Below are 22,658 nucleotides of genomic sequence, written 5' to 3' on the forward strand. Positions count from 1 at the left end.
TCAGTAAGTTTCGTCTTAGTGAGATCATTAGGCTGTCTATTTCTCGAAATTTCCCCATTAAATGTTAAATTTCTAACAGGCTGGGCACTTTTTGCTTGCTTCAGCTACTATCCTCTAGACATACTCGTCTTCTCTGATTGTTTCCCACTGTAATCTCTTTGTATTCAATAGGATCCTCAGGTGTGGACCTTTCCAAGCTATAAAGTCACTCTTCTCCAGCAAGGGAGCAGAGCTTCCAGTCCACATGGACTGCCTGCCCATCCAGGGTCCAACTTCTGAGCCACAGAATTGGGCTGCGAGACAGAGGTGGATGAAATGATCGCTCTCTTTTACTGAATTTTATGGAGACTTTCTGGAATAAATATGTCCTAACATTATACTGTTTGGCCAGTTTCCAGAGACAACCAATGGTTACTTTTAAAATTGTAAAAGTAGTTTTATTCCAGTTTTATTGCTGCCTTTTGGTGGGGAGTGAATATACCAAGACCCTCACAAAGCCATTCTCAAAGTCCCACCTGAACAAAATGATTTTGAATTATAATTTTGTTCCTTCAAACATTTCAGGAAACATTACTTGGCAAAAAGTATTCTTGATTAGACCTTTTATAGTTTATGAAATATTAAAACTGTTAAGAAGGTACCTAATTATTAGTGCCAGTTTTAAAAGAAATTTACGACTACAAAAGTGATGTTGTATTAAGATGAGGAGTGATGACTTGCACTTGCTTGCCTTTTGAAACAGCTGAACCCTTGGCTAGAAAAAAAGAAAAAAAAAAAAAAGGCAGGGGGGAGCTTCCTGTCTCCTCTAAACAGTTATTTCTGATTATTCCAAACTCAGAGACTCGGTGACTACAACAAGGAAATTGAACAGCAGTTATTTTGCTCAAATAAACATTACATAATGAGTTGAGAACATTTTTGTGAAAACACTGATTAGACACTATTTGCTTATTTCACACAACCCTCCATGAACTTTGATATTTTCCACAAAGGGATTTACTAAAGTAGCTTCCCGTTAGTATACTGAAATACAAAGTGATGTTCATAACTGTTAATTTAAAGTAACACCACCATCACTGGAGTACTTTTAGTTATATGTGATTGGGACTATCAAGCATGTTGCTCTTATTCAGTGTAATCCTAATCTCATGGGTATCCACTGTTGGGGGAGAAGGTAAGTTGAAAACAGATCCGAATATTTTAGTTCCTTTTCAAATGTATTTATTGATTGTGTGTGTATATGCATAAGATTATTTTTAAATGAATAAATAGCTGAGGATAATTTGAAAGGGTATCATAATATTCATCTATTTTCTGGAAATATTTTCCAACATGCAATTAGTAGGAAAATAAAATGAAGTTAATTCTCTCCATTCTCTAGTTTGCAAAGGGTAAATGGTCACCAAATAGATAATGTAAAGAGAAATCAAATGAGAGAAAATCTGCTATAATAAAGGTGACAAGGTGAAATATTAATGTAATTCTGCATAAACTCCGCAATGCCACTGACTGGAAAAATCAACCCCAAAAAGATTTGGCCACCTTCAATATGTTTTTAGAATTTTATTTTCATAGATTTGATAGTTTAAATTTTAAATGTTATTAAAATGAAGGAATTATCATTTCAGTCTAATTACAATTCAACAGGGAAATATATTTTAATGAAACAATAGAAAATATTATTTTATATGTAAACCAGTGAACTGCCAAAAAACTGTTCCTTCTGAGCTCTTCCACAAATTTCAAAAGTGAAATAATATATCACCTCTTTATTAATACTATATACTGGTTCTTATAACATTATAAACTATCCTATTTTATTTCATGTGAAAATTAAAGCCACCATATCAAAAGAATTGCAAACAAAATCTCTAACAGGATCTAGGATACTGATTAAACTATGTGTGTACATGGAGTTTCAGTCATTGTGCTATACTCTTTGATTTCCAGAAAGTTTTTCTTTTACTGCTTTACTGCTTTCTAATGTTTACAGATCTTTAAATTTTTTTGAACACTTTCTTCTCAGTCCTGACATAAGAGAAAAATATGAACAATAAAATACTTTCTTTTTAAGATACGCCCTTACAAATGTGGCAAAACATTATTTCTATGGGCCTGAAATTCATTTAATTTTGTTTTCACTTTTAGTACTGAGTTGTAATCACAGGAGTGCGATTGTATGAGTGTATTTGATTTTTCTTAAGTCTGTGTTTATGATATTTATTAAGTGGCTTAAACATCTGTTACAAATGGCATTACACAAGGATTTCTAAATGGGGGTGGAAGCAGAGGAAGGTAAGTGAAAATTATGAGGATAATATGTAGAATTTTGACAATTCCTAATCCAACAAAAAAATTTCAAACTTTAGTCCAGTCCCAGGATAAACTTTAGTGAAATTCTGTCTAAAAATTGTCTAGGTGTTAAATGACCTGTAAGTGTGCGTTACACTTTTATTTTGGTGTCTATTTAGAAACTGGCCAAACAGCAGAAATAACACACGAAAGCAACACTTTTGTACAAACAGAAAACTGCATGCTTCCAGCAGGAAAACATTAATCAAGCAATATATTGTACTTCATGCTGTAGCAAAGAGGCTAGAAAGAATATGACAACCCCACCCATGCCTCCCTACTACTTAGAAGGTCCTAAAAGAAAAGCAAAATGTAAATAGGCAAATAAATTGCAAGGTTTTATATACAGGTGATTGTGTGTGTGTGTGTGTGTGTGTGTGTACACTCATGCATCACTTAATGATAGGAAAACGTTCTGAGAAGTGTGTCTTTAGGCAATTTTGTCCTCCTGCAGACATAAACAGAGTGTACTTATACAAACCTAGATTGTATAGCCTACTACCTAACTAGGCTATATGGCCTGTCACTCCTAGACTGCAAACCTGTACACCATGTTACTGTACTGAATACTGTGGGCAATTGTAGCACAAATGTAAGAACGTGTTTATCTAAACATAGAAAATGTACAATAAAAGTACAATAGAAAATATTAAGAATGGCAGGCTTGTATAGGGCTCTTACCATCAGCAGGGTTTGCAAGACTGAAAGTTGTTCTGGGTAAGTCACTGAGTGAGTGGTGTGTGAATATGAAGGCTTAGCACATTACCATACACTACTGTAAACTTCATAAACACTGAATACTTGAGCTAGAGTAAATTTATTTCATTTATATATTTATTCAATATTTTGGGGGGGAGCAGGTGGTTCTTGGTTACATGGATAAGTTCTTTAGTACTAATTACTGAGCTTTTGGTGCACCCAGGATAGACTAAATTTATTTTAAAAACTTTTCTTCAATAATACATTAATTTATGGTAAGCTTTTTACTTTATCAACTGAAAATTTTTAAACTTGTAACTCTTTTGTGATACATTTAGCTTAAAACACATCTTGCATAGATGTACAAAATATTTTTTTCTTTCTATTCTTATTCTGTAAGATTTTATCTTTTATATTTTATTTATTTATTTACCTTCTACACCTTTTTGTTATAAACAGACACAAACACACACATTAACCTCGGCCTACAAAGGGTCAGGATCATCAGTACCACAGTCTTCCTCCTCCACTCTTGTTCCACTAGAAGGTCTTCAGGGCAGTAACACACATGGAGCTGTCCTCTCCTGTGATAACAAAGGTTTCTTCTGGAATAGTTCCTGAAGGACCTGCCTGAGGATGTTTTACAGTTATTTTTTTTTTAAATGAGTAGAAGAAGTAAACTATAAAATAATGATAACAACTATAGTACATTAAATACATTAACTAGTACCATGGTCATTTATTATCTTTATCAAGTATTATGCACCATACATAATTGTGTGTGCTATTGTTTATATGACTGGCAATGCAGTAGGTTTGTTTATACCAGCATCACTACAAACATGTGAGTAATACATTGGACTGTGATGTTGTGGTGGTCATCAGTTGATAGGAATTTTTCAGCTACATTATAATCTTATGGGACCACTGTGATATAAGTGATCCGTCACTGACCAAAACGTCATTATGTGATAAATGACTGTACGTCTGTATATATGTGTGTGTGTGTATACATGTATACGTGTGTGTGTGTGTGTATATATATATATATCTCAGAAGAAATGTATTCATAGTATTCTATCAGAATGTTGAGACAAAGAAAATTATTTTCTGCTTTTGAAGTGGGTGATTGTGTAATGGTAAGCTTGCAAAAGGACAATAACACTCTTAGCTAGCACCATTGCGGATGTGCACAATGGTTATACGATGCGTGTTGTAGAGCAAGTTCTGAAGGATAGGTAGAATACAACTGGATGATGAGAACAAAGTTATTCTGGATAGTGAAGAATACGTAAGTACAAATGTATGAAAATCAAGTACTATAACTGCAATTTTCGAGGAGCAAAGGATATTTAAAAGGAGTTATGATAGGTTAATACTATGAAGACACGAGGGACTCTTTCCCTCAATATCTTCTCCAAAACTATCTAATGTCGATTTTTAAACAGTTAGGTAATAAATTTAAGGTTTCACAAGGTTAAATACCACAAGAAGTATTTCAAATATTGTGCAACATTAAACATTACTTCTAGGTAGATTAAAAAGAGAAATTTCCCTCGATTGTCAGCTGAATTTCTGCATGCTTTTTCTAAATAAGGTGAGAAACAAAACAATTTCTTACGCAGCAATGCTATATTGAGAAAATATCTTGAGCTAAAAAATGAGCACACTATATTGAGGAAATATCTTGAGCTAAAAAAGCATTGAAAGATAAAGTACATCAAATCCATAGAATGTACTATATCAAGAGTAAACCCCAATGTAAACTATGGACTTTGAATGACAATAATATTGATGGGGAAGGGGGCTATTCATGTGGCAGGGAAGAGGAAGTGTTATATAGGAAATCTCTGTAACTTCCACTCAATTTTACTGTGAAAAAACTGTAAATAAAAATTAAGTCTAATAAAAATTATGTGTATACATATAAAATATATATACACAAAAAAATAGAGTCAAAACATGAAGATTTCACCCATTTTCTACATTGTTTTAATATATCTTGCACCACAGTGGGTATGGATGTATGTGTAAGTGTCTGTATACATATATCCAGTAGTATCCTCAGTATCCTTAGTATCCTCAAGGAATTGTTCCAGGACTCTTTTCACCCCCAGCAGATAACCAAATCCACAGATGCTCAAGTCTCTAAGAGAGAATGGTGTAGTATTTGCATATAACATATGCACATCCTCCCATATAATTTAAATAATCTCTAGATTATTTATAATATCTAATATAATGTAAATACCATATAAATTATTGTTATATTGTATTTTTAATTGCATTATTTTATCATTTTATTATCTTTTTATTGTTTTTTCTTTTTCAGATGTTTTGGACCTGCAGTATAACAAACATTTATATATACAGCAATTACCAGAATTTAGCTTTAATTTTATCTTAGTTGAGTTGTTCTTAGTGATTTTCTTATACTCTCTAAATTATTTCCACAAAAACTATATAAACTTTGTAACCAGAAAGTAATCAGAATATTAATAAGCAAAAAATCAAATTACCTACCCAACATTTTTACTGCACCAGAAAAAAAAAATAGGACAGATTTTTCTGGTGGAGATACCTATGACAGTCGATGAGTATAGAAAAAGAAAGAAATTTGAGAGCTGAGAGTAATCCTATCACTCCTCTACTGTACACTACACTGATCAGGGAGATTTGCCACTCTTACAGTCTACTTTCATTCTTAAATTGTTGTGTGAGGATATTGTTCTTGAAGACATTGCAGAAGAGTTCAGATTTCATAACACCCCAAAATATAAATTTTATATTCATTAACAATGACTTCCTCGGTCCGGCATGGTGGCTCACGCCTGTAATCCCGGCACTTTGGAAGGCCAAGGCGCATGGATCACCTGAGGTCAGGAGTTCAAGACCAGCCTGGCCAATATGGTGAAACCTTGTCTCTACTAAAAATACAAAAAAATTAGTCGGGTGTAGTGGCAGGCACCTGTAATCTCAGGTACTCAGGAGGCTGAGGCAGGAGAATCGCTTGAACCTGGGAAGTGGAGGCTGCAGTGAGCCAAGATTTGCACAATTGCACTTCAGCCTGGGCAGCAAGAGTGAAACCTGAAACTCCCCCTCAAAAAAAAATAAAAATAAAATGACTTCCTTAAATACTCTTGTATTCTTATTTAGTGATCTTTCTTCATTCCAAATTAGTACACTGGAAAGCATTTAAGCTAAAGGCATTTAAGTTGAATGAAAAACAAAACTATAAATGAGATGATTAAAATATAATCTAGTGATTCATTAATGTAGCTTTTTATTTAATTCTTCAGTTTTGTGTTATTTTTCCCAGCAACACTTTGTGATTTTCCAAAAATACGCCATGGATTTCTGTATGATGAAGAAAATTATAAGCCATTTTCCCAAGTTCCTATAGGGGAAGTTTTCTATTACTCCTGTGAATATAATTTTGTGTCTCCGTCAAAATCCTTTTGGACTCGCATAACATGCACGGAAGAAGGATGGTCACCAACACCAAAGTGTCTCAGTGAGTAAATGCCCTGTTCATTAAATGGATGTCATTCAGTGAATAAAGAAGGATGTGCCAGACAAGATCATAAGGTCTTGATAATCACAGGGGCAGTGACCAGAGGAGCTGGAAAGATGGGAGATGTAGTCCTCCTAGTTTGAGATGCCTCCTATGAGAATCAATGAAGAATAAACATATCAACTGTCTTGCATTACCTGGAAATGCTCTACATGTTGAAATATATTAATTGTTTTAGACTGATGATTAATATATTTGACTGCTAATATTTCTTTACTAATATTCATTTGGCAGCAGCCTGATCATAGTTTTCCTTTAAAATAAGTCATTTTGTATAGATATTCTGTTTTGAATTTACCATTCTCTTGCATATTGCAAGGTAAGGTTTGGTATTTTAACTTTTATATTTTCAATAAATCATTTATTTGGTCCTTCCAAGTGTAGCTATATTAATACTCCAATAAATATAGAGACCAGACTCCAATGACAACAGGTGTATTAAAGAAGAAAAACAATGGGAGAGAGATTAGATGAGGCAACAAAGGACATAGTAATGATCTTTCTCCTTTTGTAAGAAACGTTTATGGGAATTGTGAGAAATATTTATATGAAGATATGGTTTTATCCCTAGAAGAGTTTATAAACACAAGATATTTTGTTATAAAAACCATACAGCAACAATATGAAACATTAACTTTCTTTTATATGTACATATATAGGAACAAAAATATATTTCGTCATTTATACAATAGCATGACCTAAATTATTTTGAAAATTTACACATTATGTCAGTTTTCAAAGTTTTCCTTTCTTAATAAAATATTTTAAAATGCACTTTTTTTACTACTTCCATCTTGTACATTAATCAATTTTTGGTCCTTAGGAATGTGTTCCTTTCCTTTTGTGAAAAATGGTCATTCTGAATCTTCAGGACAAATACATCTGGAAGGTGATACTGTACAAATTGTTTGCAACGCAGGATACAGCCTTCAAAACAAGGAGAAAAGCATTTCATGTGTAGAACGGGGCTGGTCCGCTCCTCCCAAATGCAGCTTCACTAGTAAGCAAAATACTGCCTTCTAGTTTTGCTAATTATTTAAAGAAATAAGTCTATTGTTTATAGATTAAATATAGGTTAAATATAGGTTTCACCACTACTTCTATCATTATTTATTTGATTTTCAGTTCCAATTTTGTCTAAGTAGATGTGCAATAACATAGTTTGCCTACCTATATAAATCAAATGTACATAAGAAGAAGAAATATTAGAGAAGAATACACTTTGAAGATAATCCATTAATGTAACACCTGTTTGTTGTTTATATTATCAAGTTAGTTCACAATAAATGGTTACAAAACTGAGATATTAAAGTGCAAATAAGTCCAATTACAGTTAAAATGTCTTATAAGGAAGTTTTTAGTATTTATCTTTATTTAAATTAATATGTTTGAGTCAATAAATCATTTTCTAAGTTGTAAAAAGTCCGTACTTCTGAGAGGTATGTTTATTTGTGAGCAGCTTAGAACTTGGGAAACGATTCTTTTGGAAGTCTGTGGTATAAATGATGGCAACTCCCAGTCCTGTGTGAACTCTTGTAATTCTTCGTCTTTACTGTCTTCAGTAATTGTTCTTTGCCCAGCCCAATGCGATTCCATCCTGTGCTTGCACAGCTCAGTATTCAACCAAAAACTTAAGGAAACTTCCATAGCTCTTTCTCTTCATAATACTTTCTCTCTGCTACTATGTCCAGTAACTTCTGGCCACCACAGTCTCCAAGACTGACCTTACTAGTCTCAACTAAAGAAGACCACTACGTTCTTCCCGGTTTCTCCCTCCTTGCACAGTCCAGAAAAGGCCTCCCAACACACAACTGGGGCTATCATTGACTTTGCTTTACTATTTTGAGGTATTGAGGGTTTTTTCCTTTTTTCAGTCATCACAGTCCTGAACTGGGTGATTTCCAGCGTTCTGAAAATAAATTTTGTAAAATTTTCTAAATTTTTTTTCAGTGGGATGATATGTTGATAGCAAGTACTCCATCCTACCAAGAAATAAAATCTATGGTATGTTTTTCAAAAGATGGTGTGTTATCAAATATCATTCCACATCTTCAATTCTTAAATTCAAACCTCCAGAGCTGGGCACAGTGATGTGCACCCGTAGTCCTGATGTGCACCCGTAGTCCCCACCACTGGCAAGGCTGAAACAGGAGTTCAATGCTGAAGTGAGTTATGACTGCACCAGTGCACTCCAACCTGGGCAACAGAGTGAGAACCTTCCCCACTAGAAAAACAAAACAAAGTAAAGCAAAATGAAATTTAAACCTCTAGAAATGGAGTCTTTTTAAAACAGCTGGAACTGTGATACTTTTTCAGTAAACAGTTAAGTCCTGGTCTCTTTCAATTACAAGGGGTTAAAACATTATTAACATTTGCAAAAAGAAATAAAATAACAAATGTTACCAAAACTAGAAAATTCCAGTGATTGAAAAGGGTTCAAAATTTATAGGCTTCAATTATGGTATAAATATTTCCACGCCTTCTCTTGTCCATACCTGTTCATGTCGTGAACAAGCTCTCTTCATTTTGAGAGATGATGGCTATTGTCAGCCCAACAATTATATTTTAGAAGCTTGACAAATTAAGTTTGGCCAGCTGTAACCCATACAAGCTGGCTCTGTGTGCAGTCCGTAAGATTTTGTTAGTCTTTGAACAATTCGGTTGCTTTGTGACACAAAAAATATCTAAGACTTAAGTCATGTTTCCACTGCCCTGGAACTGGAATCAGCCATACCTCCAATAAGCCCTGGTTCCATTTAGTGGCAATGACATTTAGAAACTAAGTTGTCAGAATAAACTTGTTTCAAAATTTGGTAGATTTTATTTAATCAGAAAAAGCACATCTTGTTGTTCAGGTTCTCAGAATATTGCTACCTTTCCCTTTCTGCCCGTTGCTTATTCCAAAAGCACAAGACAACATGTTGAGGTTGCCAGAGCAGACGGAAGAAGTCAGAGTCTCCAAAGTGGAAGAATTCAGCAGAACACTCTATGTCCATTGAATGATAGCTCACAAACACCGTGGAGAGTTAATAAAGTTTCAGGGCAACTAGACTCCTGATGACAGCTTAGCTGCACAGTCTGTTTTTTCGTGTAAGGTAACATCTTACAAGTTATGGTAATCCATGTTGCAGGGATTAGTAGAGTGCCATATCTGGGGGTCGTTATTCCATTTACACCACCATGCAATAACGATATACGAATAAAGCAACTGGAAATACTACATTGGCCAAGATCAATTATTTTCTTTTTTTATATATACTTTAAGTTCTAGGGTACATGTGCACAACATGCAGGTTTGTTACAAAAGTAAACATGTGCCATATTGGTTTGCTGCACCCATTAACCCGTGATTTACATTAGGTATTTCTCCTAATGCTATCCCTCCCCCTACCTCCCACCCCACAACAGGCCCCAGTTTGTGATGTTCCCCACCCTGTGTCCAAGTGTTCTCATTGTTCAATTCCCACCTGTGCGTGAGAACTTGCAGTGTTTGGTTTTCTGTCCTTGTGATAGTTTGCTCAGAATGATGGTTTCCAGCTTCATCCATGACCCTGCAAAGGACAAGAACTCATCCTTTTTTATGGCTGCATAGTATTCCATAGTGTATATATGCCACATTTTCTTAATCCAGTCTATCATTCATGGACATTTGGGTTGGTTCCAAGTCTTTGCTATTGTGAATACTAGCACAATAAACATATATGTGCATGTGTCTTTATAGCAGCATGATTTATAATCCTATGGGGTATATACGCAGTAATCAGATCACTGGGTCCAATGGTATTTCTGGTTCTAGATCCTTGTGGAATCGCCACACTGTCTACCACAATGGTTGAACTAGTTTGCACTCCCACCAGCAGTGCAAAAGTGTTCCTGTTTCTCCACATCCTTTCTAGCATCTGTTGTTTCCTGACTTTTTAATGATTGCCATTCTAACTGGTGTGAGATGGTATCTCATTGTGGTTTTGATTTGCATTTCTCTGATGGCCAGTGATGATGAGCATTTTTTCATGTGTCTGTTGGCTGAATAAATGTCTTCTTTTAAGAAGTGTCTGTTCATATCCTTTGCCCACTTTTTGATGGGGTTGTTTTTCTCTTGTAGATTTGTTTAAGTTCTTTGTAGATTCTGGCTATTAGTCCTTTGTCAGGTGGGTAAATTGCAAAAATTTTCTCCCATTCTGTAGGTTGCCTGTTCACCCTGATGGTAGCTTCTTTTGCTGTGCAGAAAGCTCTTTACTTTAATTAGATCTCATTTGTCTATTTTGGCTTTTGTTGCCATTGCTTTTGGTGTTTTAGTCATGAAGACCTTGCACATGCCTATGTCCTGAATGGTAAGGCCTAGGTTTTCTTCTAGGGTTTTTATGGTTTTTAGGTCTAACATTTAAGTCTTTATTCCATCTTGAATTAATTTTTGTATAAGGTATAAGGAAGGGACCCAGTTTCAGCTTTCTACATATGGCTAACCAGTTTTCCCAGCACCATTTATTGAATAGGGAATCCTTTCCCCATTTCTTGTTTTTGTCAAGTTTGTCAAAGATCAGATGGTTGTAGATGTCTGGTGTTATTTCTGAGGCCTCTGTTCTGTTCCATTGGTCTATATCTCTGTTTTGATACTGTACAATGCTGTTTTGGTTACTGTAGCCTTGTAGTATAGTTTGAAGTCATGTAGCATGATGCCTCCAGCTTTGTTCTTTTGGCTTAGGATTGTCTTGGCAATGCGGGGTCTTTTTTGGTTCCATATGAACTTTAAAGTAGTTTTATCCAATTCTGTGAAGAAAGTTAGTGGTAGCTTGATGGGGATGGCATTGAATCTATAAATTACCTTGGGTAGTATGGTCATTTTCACGATATTGATTCTTCCTATCCATGAGCATGGAATGTTCTTCCATTTGTTTTTGTCCTCTTTTATTTCGTTGAACAGTGGTTTCTAGTTCTTCTTGAAGAGGTCCTTCACATCCCTTGTAAGTTAGATTCCTAGGTATTTTATTCTCTTTGAAGTAATTGAGAAAGGGAGTTCACTCATGATTTGGCTCTCTGTTTGTCTGTTATGAGTGTATAGGAATGCTTGCGATTTTTGCACACTGATTTTGTATCCTGAGACTTTGCTGAAGTTGCTTATCAGCTTAAGGAGATTTTGGACTGAAATGATGGGGTTTTCTAAATATACAATCATGTCATCTGCAAACAGAGACAATTTGACTTCCTTTTTTCCTAATTGAATACCCTTGATTTCTTTCTCTTGCCTGATTACCCTGGCCAGAACTTCCAACACTATGTTGAATAGGAGTGATGAGAGAGGGCATCCCTGTCTTGTGCCAGTTTTCAAAGGGAATGCTTCCAGTTTTTTCCCATTCAGTATGATATTGGCTGTGGGTTTGTAACAAATAGCTCTTATTATTTTGAGATACATTCCATCAATATCTAGTTTATTGAGAGTTTTTACCATGAAGGGCTGTTGAATTTTGTCAAAGGCCTTTTCTGCATCTATTGATATAATCATGTGTTTTTTGTCATTGGTTCTGTTTATGTGAAGGATTACATTTATTGGTTTGCCTGTGTTGAACCAGCCTTGCATCCCAGGGATGAAGCTGACTTGATCATGGTTGATAAGCTTTTTGATGTGCTGCTGGATTTGGTTTGCTAGTATTTTACTGAGGATTTTTGCACTGATGTTCATCAGTGATATTGGTCTAAAATTATCTTTTTTTGTTGTGTCTCTGCCAGGCTTTGGTATCAGGATGATGTTGGCCTCATAGACTGAGTTAGGGAGGATTCCCTCTTTTTCTATTGATTGGAATAGTTTCAGAAGGAATGGTACCAGCTCCTCCTTGGGGGTTGGGGAAGTTCTCCTGGATAATATCCTGAAGAGTGTTTTCCAAGTTGATTCCATTCTCCCCCTCACTTTCAGGTACACCAATCAAATGTAGATTTGGTCTTTTCACATAGTCCCATATTTCTTGGAGGCTTTGTTCATTTCTTTTTACTCTTTTCTCTCTAAACTTCTCTTCTTTCTTTATTTCATTAATTTGATCTTCAATCACTGATACCCTTTATTCTACCTTATCAAATCAGCTACTGAAGCTTGTGCATGCATCACGTATTTCTCATGCCATGGTTTTCAGCTCCATCAGGTCATTCAAGGTCTACTCTACACTTTTTATTCTAGTTAGCCATTCATCTAATATTTTTTCAAGGTTTTTAGCTTCCTTGTGATGGGTTTGAACATCCTCCTTTAGCTTGGAGAAGTTTGTTGTTATGAGCCTTCTGAAGCCTACTTCCGTCAGTGCATCAAAGTCACTCTCTGTCCAGCTTTGTTCTATTGCTGGTGAGGAGCTGTTATCCTTTGGAGGAGAAGAGGCACTCTGGTTTTTAGAATTTTCAGCTTTTCTGCTCTGGTTTCTCCCCATCTCTGTGGTTTTATCTACCTTTGGTCTTTGATGTTGGTGACCTACAGATGGAGTTTTGTTGTGGATGTCCTTTTTGTGGATGTTGCTGCTATTTCTTTCTGTTTGTTAGTTTTCCTTTTAACAGTGAGGTCCCTCAGCATTTTGCTGGAGGTCCACTCCAGACCCTGTTTGCCTGGGTATCACCAGCAGAGGCTACAGAACAGCAAATATTGCAGAACAGCAAAGATTGCTGCCTGCTTCTTCTTCTGGAAGCTTCATTCCAGTGGGGCACCCACCTGTATGAGGTGTCAGTTGGCCCCTACTGGGAGGTGTCTCCCAGTTAGGCCACATATGGGACAGGGACCCACTTGATGAGACAGTCTGTCCTTTCTCAGAGCTCAAATACTGTGCTGGGAGAACCACTGCTCTCTTCAGAGTTGTCAGACGAGGACATTTAAGTCTGCAGAAGTTTCTGCTGCCTTTTGTTCAGCTATGCCCTGGCACCAGGGATACAGTTTACAGAAGCAGCAGGCCTTGCTGAGCTGCAGTGGTCTCTGACCAGTTCAAGCTTCCCCAGCTGCTTTGTTTACCTACTCAAGCCTCAGTAATGACGGTGCCCCTCCCCCTGCCAGGCTGCTGCATCACAGGTCAATCTCAGACTGCTGCACTAGCAGTGAGCAAGCCTCTGTGGGCATGGTACCCACCAAGCCAGGCACAGGATACAGTCTCCTGGTATGCCATTTGCTAAGACCACTGGAAAAGCACAGTATTTGTGCATGAGTGTTCCGATTTTCCAGGTACAGTCTGTCACAGCTTCCCTTGGCTAGGAAAGGGAAATTCCTCAACCCCTTGCACTTCCCAGGGAAGAAATGTCCTACCCCGCTTTGGTTTCCCCTCCATCGGCTGCATCCATTGTCCAACCAGTCCCAATGAGATGAACCAGGTACCTCAATTGGAAATGCAGAAATCACCCATCTCCTGCATCTATCACGCTGGAAGCTGCAGACCAGAGCTGTTCCTATTCGACCATCTTAGAACAGAATTAAGATCAATTATTTTCAATGGCATTTTGTCTTTAACAATTAGATTAAAAAAAAAAAAAAGACTATAAACAACCAATAAAGAGCTGCCACGCAAAATACTAGAATAAAAACAGAGATTTAGGGATACATATTTTATTTTATCAAAATAAGGCACATTCTCTTGGGATTTGCTCAAGTAAACTGTGATCAATACATTAAAGTGCCAATAACAGTACATAAAACTAGCTAGTTTGAAAATATTTATAAGATTATTTGTTAGAAAATATTTCAATTTTATTTTCGTGTATGCTTGATTTCTTCAGATTATTTCATTTGTCTTGAATGTCAATTATTTTTACATAAGAATATATAATTGTATAAACTAATCTTTAATGAAAGATTATTAAATAAGAAAACTACACACATATTCATATACATATCTATTTCTAATTGAATCAGAATATATTCATAATGAGTTAGTTTTTACAAACATATTAGTGATAGAGTTGAGTATAATGGAAAGATTCAAAAAACCTAGATGGGTTTTTTAAAAGTCTTTTATTTAGTTACCCTTTTGTAAAATTGAGAATAATTTGCTTTTTAATATTCCCTTCAACTTAACATTTATTAGTTGTATCCTGTTTTGTTGTTTCACATATCTACTTTTTTTTGAGACAGGGTCTCACTCTGTCACCCAGGCTGGAGTGTAGTGGTGCGATTTCAGCTCACTGCAACCTCCGCCTCCTGGGTTCAAGTGATTCTCCTGCCTCAGCCTCCCTAGTAGTTGGGACTACAGGCACCCACTACTGTGCCTGGCTAATTTTTGCATTTTCAGTAGAGACAGGGTTTCAACATGTTTGCCAGGATGGTCTCGAACTCCTGACCTCAGGTGATCCACCCTCCTTGGCCTCCCAAAGTGCTGAGATTACAGACATGACCCACCATGTCCGGCCCACATATCTGCTTTTTATACATCTTTTTTTTTATTTTACAAAAAGTAATTAAATATGTTGCAATTTGATTTTGTTACTTGAAGGATTTTTTTGTGATTTAAGTGTGAAAAAACCTTCATATTCTGTATTATAAACAAATAATGTTATTAAACTTATGTTTTAAACAACAAAATTAAAACTCATATTGCTAATTAAACAAATGAAATAATTTACTGTATTAGTAACTTCACAGACTTTCTTATTACAATCCTGAAGAGATTCTCCTAGAAAATGTTACCTTGCTGCAATTTCCCAATTTGCCTGAGGGGTCTGAGATATAGTCATTGGATATAAATAATTACTTTATATGTTTTCTCAAAGGCAAGAATATATTTTATACTCCTCTGTATATGAAGCCCCTTGCATCTTATTTTCATATAGCACACATTAAATTTGTTTCTGCAATGAAAATTCAATGTATGTTCATTTAATTTTATTTTTAGAAGAAGAATGTCATGTTCCAATTTTAGAAGCAAATGTAGATGCTAAGCCAGAAAAAGAAAGCTACGAACTTGGAGATGTGTTGAAATTCTCCTGCAGAAAAAATCTTACAAGAGTTGGACCAGATTCAGTTCAATGTTACCAATTTGGGTGGTCACCCAACTTTCCGACATGTAAAGGTCAGTGTTTATTTTAGAAGTGATGAAACAAGAATTTGATTTTTATAATAATGCCTATATATTTTTATTGGAGCTTATATTACATCTATAATCTGACAAAGTGGTAAAATGGCAAAGGTAGTATTTTATTTAGAAAGGAGAAAGGGTGCAGTTCTGTAGTAATTAAGTTGCATCCATTATTTAGGTGTCCTTAATCAAGGAGTAATTCTACTTCTGTGTTTGAAAATACATAATAGGATTTTATGGGTCAAAATATAGTAGCTGGAATTGAGATGTGTTAGGATTTTTCCATCTAGCTCAATAAAAAATTTATACATTTTAAAAATATTGTATGAACAACATTATATTTTATTAAGTAATTAAGAAAATAATCAAGTCATTGCATATATGAATTATTCATTAGAAAACAATGATGATTTGTACGTGCTTCAGATGGCACTATTTTTTATCAAAAATGGCTTATCACATTATTTCAGGTATGTATTAGTCCATTTTCACAATGCTGATAAAGACATACCCAAGACTGGGCAATTTACAAAAGAAAGAGTTTTAATGATCTCACAGTTTCACGTGGCTGGAGACACCTCACAATCATGGCAGAAGGTGAAAGGCAAATCTCGAATAATGGCAGACAAGAGAAGAGAACCTGTGCAGGGAAACCTCCCTTTATAAAACCATCAGATCTCGTGAGACTTATTCACTATCATGAGAATAGCACGGGAAAGACCTGCCCCCATAATTCAATTACCTCCCACTAGGTTCTTCCCACAACATGTAGGAATTGTGGGAGTTACAATTCAAGATGAGATTTGGGTAAGGACACAGCTAAACCATGTCAAAGTATTTCTAGATATTAATAAAACTTATAATTATACATTGCATATGTATATTATATCACATATTAGATAACTATTTACTTTTATGTAGCATTCAGAATATTGACCTACTTAAAAATCTTCAAGAGTACAGCTTAATATCCTGATTATAATAAACAGCCAACAAAATATTGGTAAAGATGGACAATCAGGATGTTTAAATACAGAGAGGATATAAGATTGTACTAAGAAAATATTATTAATTTGGTGAAATGTAATAAGATACTTTGTATATGTAGGCAAATGTCTTTATGAGATAGCATTCTGAAGAATTTAGGACTAAAATCTCACTGTCATTTACTTTCAATTACTTCACAAAAAATAAGTAAATAGGGCAAAGTGTAACATTTTTATATCTAGATAATCAGTTTATAAGTGTTCATTATGCATTCTTTCTCCTTCCATTTGCTCAAAATTGTTCATCATGAAAAGTGTCAATATTTGAGGAAGTGAAAGAAGTCAATACACTATGTACACTGTAAAAAACACATGTCCCCAAAAATAGAAGTGCAATATAAAGATAATTAATTTCTAAGTCAAAAACATAGTAGCTCCACATTTTGCTATACTTATAAGACCATTTAAGCATTATTTATGGTTTCTTTATAATAGGACGAGTACAGTCGTGTGGTCCACCTCCTCAGCTCTCCAATGGTGAAGTTAAGGAGATAAGAAAAGAGGAATATGGACACAATGAAGTAGTAGAATATTATTGCAATCATAATTTTATAATAAAAGGACCTAAGAAAATACAATGTGTGGATGGAAAATGGACAACTTTACCCACTTGTGTTGGTAAATAAATATTAACATTTAAACAGCACAGTTACTATTACTTTGCACTTACATATAAATAGACATGTAAATAGATTTAAAAATATTTTCAGAGTAAGCACTCATTTTATTACATTTTCTTAGAGCAAGTGAAAACATGTGGATATATACCTGAACTTCAGTATGGTTATGTCCAGCAGTCTGTCCCTCCCTATCAACATGGAGTTTCAGTGGAGGTGAATTGCAGAAATGAATATACAATGATTGGAAATAACAAGATTACCTGTATTGATGGACTATGGACAGAGCTTCCTATGTGTGTTGGTGAGAAAACATTCCTAAACTTCATATTTGATTATTTATAATTTCGATTGGGATTGTATTAAGTGTTTAAATCTGGCTAGAATTACAACTTTATTGATACTGACTCTTCCTTTCACAAGTAAAATATGTCAATCCATTTATTCAGGTCTTACATTAAACTTTGCCATATGGTTTTATGAATTTCTTGTTATTACTGCACAGATTTCTTCACCAGTTTATATGGGATTTTTCTGGTATGATGAATGGAAACTTTTATTTACTTATATGCTTGAATAATTATACTTCCTATATGTAAGAATGTGATTTAATTGCATACATTAATTTTGTTTCCAGTAACCTTGTTGAATTTCTGTATTAATTCTAATATTTAATTTGGATATTGTATTTCTACAAATGATGGCAATTTAATACATTTTATTTCATTGCTCTAACTCAGTCTTTACCTCAGCATGTTCCAGATAGAACAACCTAAAAAATAACAGTGTAGCTTGAGTTCTATTAAATTCCAGAGTGTTTGGAGTCCCTCCATAGAAGAAGAGTAGGGGACTAGGACCCAGGAATTAGGCATGATCCTTGCTCTTTCTGTCCCCATAATTCTCTTATTTCTATTCTTAATTTTCTGGTCAGTTTGTCAGTTTCCTCCACAGAAGTAGTAAGTAGTACGTAGTAGTAGTCTGTCAGCCTGTGTGCTCTACTCTTACCTTGCAGCCTCAGGACTTACAGCCTTGACACTTAAGTATTTGCAGGTTTTCTTCCTGACACCCTCAGATCCTGGCCTCTTTTGTTCTATCTCTAGCAAACTCAATACATTAAAGCCTCTAATTTTGAACTTTAAAGACATGCAGATTTTCTGCTGCTGTTCTCCTTACAGAAACTGAAACAGAACCGCCTCTCTCTCCATCTCGTGGACTTTTGGATTATCGATTGGCCCACCCATTGCTGGGAAAAATTACAGTAGGTGTTGCCACCCATTGTCCCAGGCAAATACCTGGTCAATGGCCATCCATGATGACCTATTGTGAGGGAATGTTTTCCACTACCAGGAGCCAGAACTCTGTTATGGGAAGATGTAGATCATATATCTTCATGGTCATCAACTTTTATGCAAACATCAACCTCTAGCCCCATATGGGATAAATTAAAAATAGAAACTATTGCAGAGAAACACCTATAAGCATAGAAGTAGCAGAGCACACTCCATGTCTCATTATCCCAAACTTTTACACACTAAGGAAAAGGCTCCATAACTATCTACATGTTTATGGGAAATGGGAAAGAAACTTAACAATGAGAACTACTTAGACAAGTAGGCTTATTAGGAATGTATGTTCTGAAGCTCAGTCATGTTATTATCGGTGAGTTTTTCCCCTGAGAATACTCTGACTTACTGAGTCAGAGGTTTTGCTGAGCTTTTGAAATGTGAGAGTCATTGAACCTCAAGGAGGATCTAGATTTATCTCTTACTGATGCTTTGCTTCCTACAGACTTACCCATGTATTGCCTCTTTTTATTATTTAAATGTTTTGAAGATATTTAAGACAGTTTAGTGCAAAACAATCATACATGCGTACATTTTCAGAGCCTTTAACAATTCATTTGTAGCTTCCTAAGAACTATCCTTCAGTCAAAACTCCCGCCAGGAAAACCCATCTTGCACTTTCATTTCTCAGAAAACTTTCTGACCTCCTTTCCTGTCATTCAAAGATGGGATACAGTTTTTTGTTTCATTTTTTCTTTTTTCAACAGCATTGCCCATTTTATGCAATGAGATCAAGAATAATTTTTGTGATGTTGCTTAAAAGCATCAAACATAATTATGCTATTAATATTTCAGATATTTTATTGACATAATTGTTTAGTTTCTATTTAATGTTATTTTTTACAGCAACACACCAACTTAAGAGGTGCAAAATATCAGGAGTTAATATAAAAACGTTATTCAGGTCATCTGGGAATGAATTTAATCACAATGCTAGAATACGTTACAGATGTTTAGACATCCGTGGATACAGGCACTCAGTCTGCATAAACGGGAAATGGAATCCTGAACTAGACTGCACAGGTAAGATTTGTTTAAAACATTTTGTTGATGCTGTTCCTTCTTTACAAGAAAAATTATTTTGAAATTAGAATGTTTTTAAATTAAATATTTTTTGTGGCATACAATTTCTAAGCTAATAGTAAAGTTAGAAACTAGTTATAATACTCTTTCTGGACAAATGTTATTCTTTAAAAGCCTTGTCTTTCTGGTAAAGATGAGCGAGTAAAGCTGTTTTTACTCTATTACAGTCTCACAAAACCTTGAAAGAAAAAAAGAAATAAAGAACTGTAAAAAAAGAACAAAACTTAATCTTCAATGACTTTAAGAAACAATTAAAACCCCAATTATGAACTGTGAAACAAAACTAACAGATATTGCCAATTCTGGACCAGACAGTAGGCTGAGTAAAAAGTAGGCTGAGAAAGAAAATATATTTGAGTAATAAATTATTTCCCTAAGAATAAGTCCCACATTCCTCCAAGGCTTATATTCAAATCATTTAATTTGAGCAATAGGATTATAAATTACAAGTAATTATAAAATGGGGCACCCATGTTAAATTAAAATAAACCAGAATTAGAGAAAACAAAGTGCTTAAAAAGGAATGACAATAAAAGACAGAAGATAGACTGCAGACTTCTCATCAGCAATATAAAAAGCCAAAGAAAATAGGGTAATCTCTTCAAAGTGCTTAGTGAAAGTAACTGGCAACCAATTATTCTGTATACCAATATAATTGACTAATGATTCCAAAATAAAGAAATTTTCAACCACAGGAAGGATAGGAGTTTACACACAAGATCATAATTTGAAAGAAATCATATAAAATATACATTAATGAGATAAAATACTAATTTATAACAAAAGGTGTGAGGTCATTAGAAATTGTGAGGAAAAATACTGGAATATATTGTTAAACACATAAGGATTTCAAAATGATAACTACAATCTGTTTAAAGCAACTGGAAAATTTTTATGTTTATAAAATATTTGATTTTATTATATATTTTTTTCTGTTTGAGGAAGAGAAATATTCTGATAGTGGAAAGAAGTTTGAAGCCTTTTATGTGTCTGTGAAATGTTTACTTAAATTGGCCATTCAGCCCACAAATAATTCTGACAACTTCAAATATTAAAGCCCTATAGATCACTTTTTATAACCACAAACAAATAATATTAAAAGTGGAATAAAAGTTATCCACTTCCTTACCCTTCATTTTGGGTAGGGAAATAATTTACTTCCAAATAACCTAGCAATGTAATGTTTAAAATACTAAGAACTATGTTGTAATTATAAGGACACATAATAAAACCTATGAGGTGCAACATAACCAAAATTTAGAATGATGTGGCATTCTAAAAGTATACATATATACTTTTTCCAAAGTAGATAAGTTTAAGGCTATGAATGCCACTATGAAAGTATATATATATATATATATACTTTTATATATGTATATTTTTATATACATATACACTTTATATATGTATACTTTTATATATGTATATATGTATATCCTAAAAAGCTAGGGGGAAAAATGAATTCAGATATTAGGAGGAAAAGGAGATAATAAAAGTAAAAGCAGAAGAAAATGAAATAGAATCTTGTATTTCCAACTAATCCAAGCCATGAAACTAATGTTTTGAAAAGATTAACAAGCACTTTGGGAGGCCGAGACGGGCGGATCACGAGGTCAGGAGATCGAGACCATCCTGGCTAACACGGTGAAACCCCGTCTCTACTAAAAAATACAAAAAACTAGCCGGGCGAGGTGGCGGGCGCCTGTAGTCCCAGCTACTCGGGAGGCTGAGGCAGAAGAATGGTCTAAACCCGGGAGGCGGAGCTTGCAGTGAGCTGAGATCCGGCCACTGCACCCCAGCCTGGGCGACAGAGCAAGACTCTGTCTCAAAAAAAAAAAAAAAAAAAAAAACAAAAAACAAGCAGAGCTGTCTAAATGAGATGACTCTAATCAAGAATGGTGTGCATACACAAACATTTCTACAACCAAAGAGTAGATGAAAACTGAAATACAGGGAATAATAATATGAGTTCAATTTTTTTACATAAATAAATTACAAGCATAAAGAGAAGGAAAATACTGTGAGGCATAAGTATCATAATAAGAAAGAAGCCTTTTTTAAAGTTTTGAGAAGAGCCAGTAGATAGTAGTCTGGAGATTAGGTAAGAACGTTATTAGGTGGCAAATATTTGTTACACACGTTGCTTGTTCTTGAGAAAGATAATAAAATTTCTCATTTTATGCATCAGAAATACATGGCTTCAATAAGTTATTTGGTCAAAATCAAGACTGGAGCTTGTTTCCAGATTTTTATATCAGTGCTGTTTCAAATAGACTGTGTCTACACTAGGCAGAAATTTCTAAAGAGAATGTCCAACTCTATAAAGAAAGTAAGTTAGACAACTGAGATCATTATGTGTAATGTTCTTTTACCTAAAATATAAAAACAATAGTATTTGTGTGATATTTGAACATCTAAGTCACTTAGTTCGGACTTTGTTGATGAAATTTTCATTATTATTTGTACATTCGAGATTACAGACACCTTCAGCTTCCCTGTTTTCCGGCACTGGGACATCTAGGAGACTGATAGCAGGTAACTGCTGAGTCCCTAGATTGGCAGTACAGGCCTTGATGCTCACTCGAAAGAGTCTTGATGATACTTAATAAGTATTCATCTTTGTGACTATGTATTTAAACAAAAATACTTAAACCACCAAACAGAAATTCATAAACAATGAAAATGTTTAGTTTCCAAAATGTTTACAAAATACCTAAACAAAGAGGTAATAAGACATCTAAGTAGAAGAGCTTCTAAAGAATAAATAATATTGAAAAACTGACCCATCTATCAATCAAATGTGTCTGATATCCTCTTTTCATGTGCTCCTCATAGACTTTCTTCAAGCTCATGACCAAACTTTGCTAATCAAAAATGTATTCTAACAATAATAATATCAGGCTAATTTTATCTTCTTT

General features: G+C 34.7%; 1 protein-coding gene across 1 annotated transcript in view; it reads left to right on the forward strand.

The window, feature by feature from the left end:
* Positions 1-975: 975 nt before the first annotated feature.
* Positions 976-22,658, forward strand: part of CFHR5 (complement factor H related 5) — a 29,030-nt gene continuing 7,347 nt past the window's right edge. The window contains exons 1-7 of the mRNA XM_005540303.5: positions 976-1,174; positions 6,371-6,565; positions 7,449-7,625; positions 15,469-15,645; positions 17,133-17,315; positions 17,439-17,618; positions 19,504-19,680. Of these exons, the coding sequence (XP_005540360.3) occupies positions 1,117-1,174; positions 6,371-6,565; positions 7,449-7,625; positions 15,469-15,645; positions 17,133-17,315; positions 17,439-17,618; positions 19,504-19,680 (1,147 nt within the window). The 5' untranslated portion in view covers positions 976-1,116. The remainder of the gene's footprint in view (positions 1,175-6,370; positions 6,566-7,448; positions 7,626-15,468; positions 15,646-17,132; positions 17,316-17,438; positions 17,619-19,503; positions 19,681-22,658) is intronic.

The sequence above is a fragment of the Macaca fascicularis genome, chromosome 1, assembly GCF_037993035.2.
Source record: "Macaca fascicularis isolate 582-1 chromosome 1, T2T-MFA8v1.1".
NCBI lineage: Eukaryota > Metazoa > Chordata > Mammalia > Primates > Cercopithecidae > Macaca > Macaca fascicularis.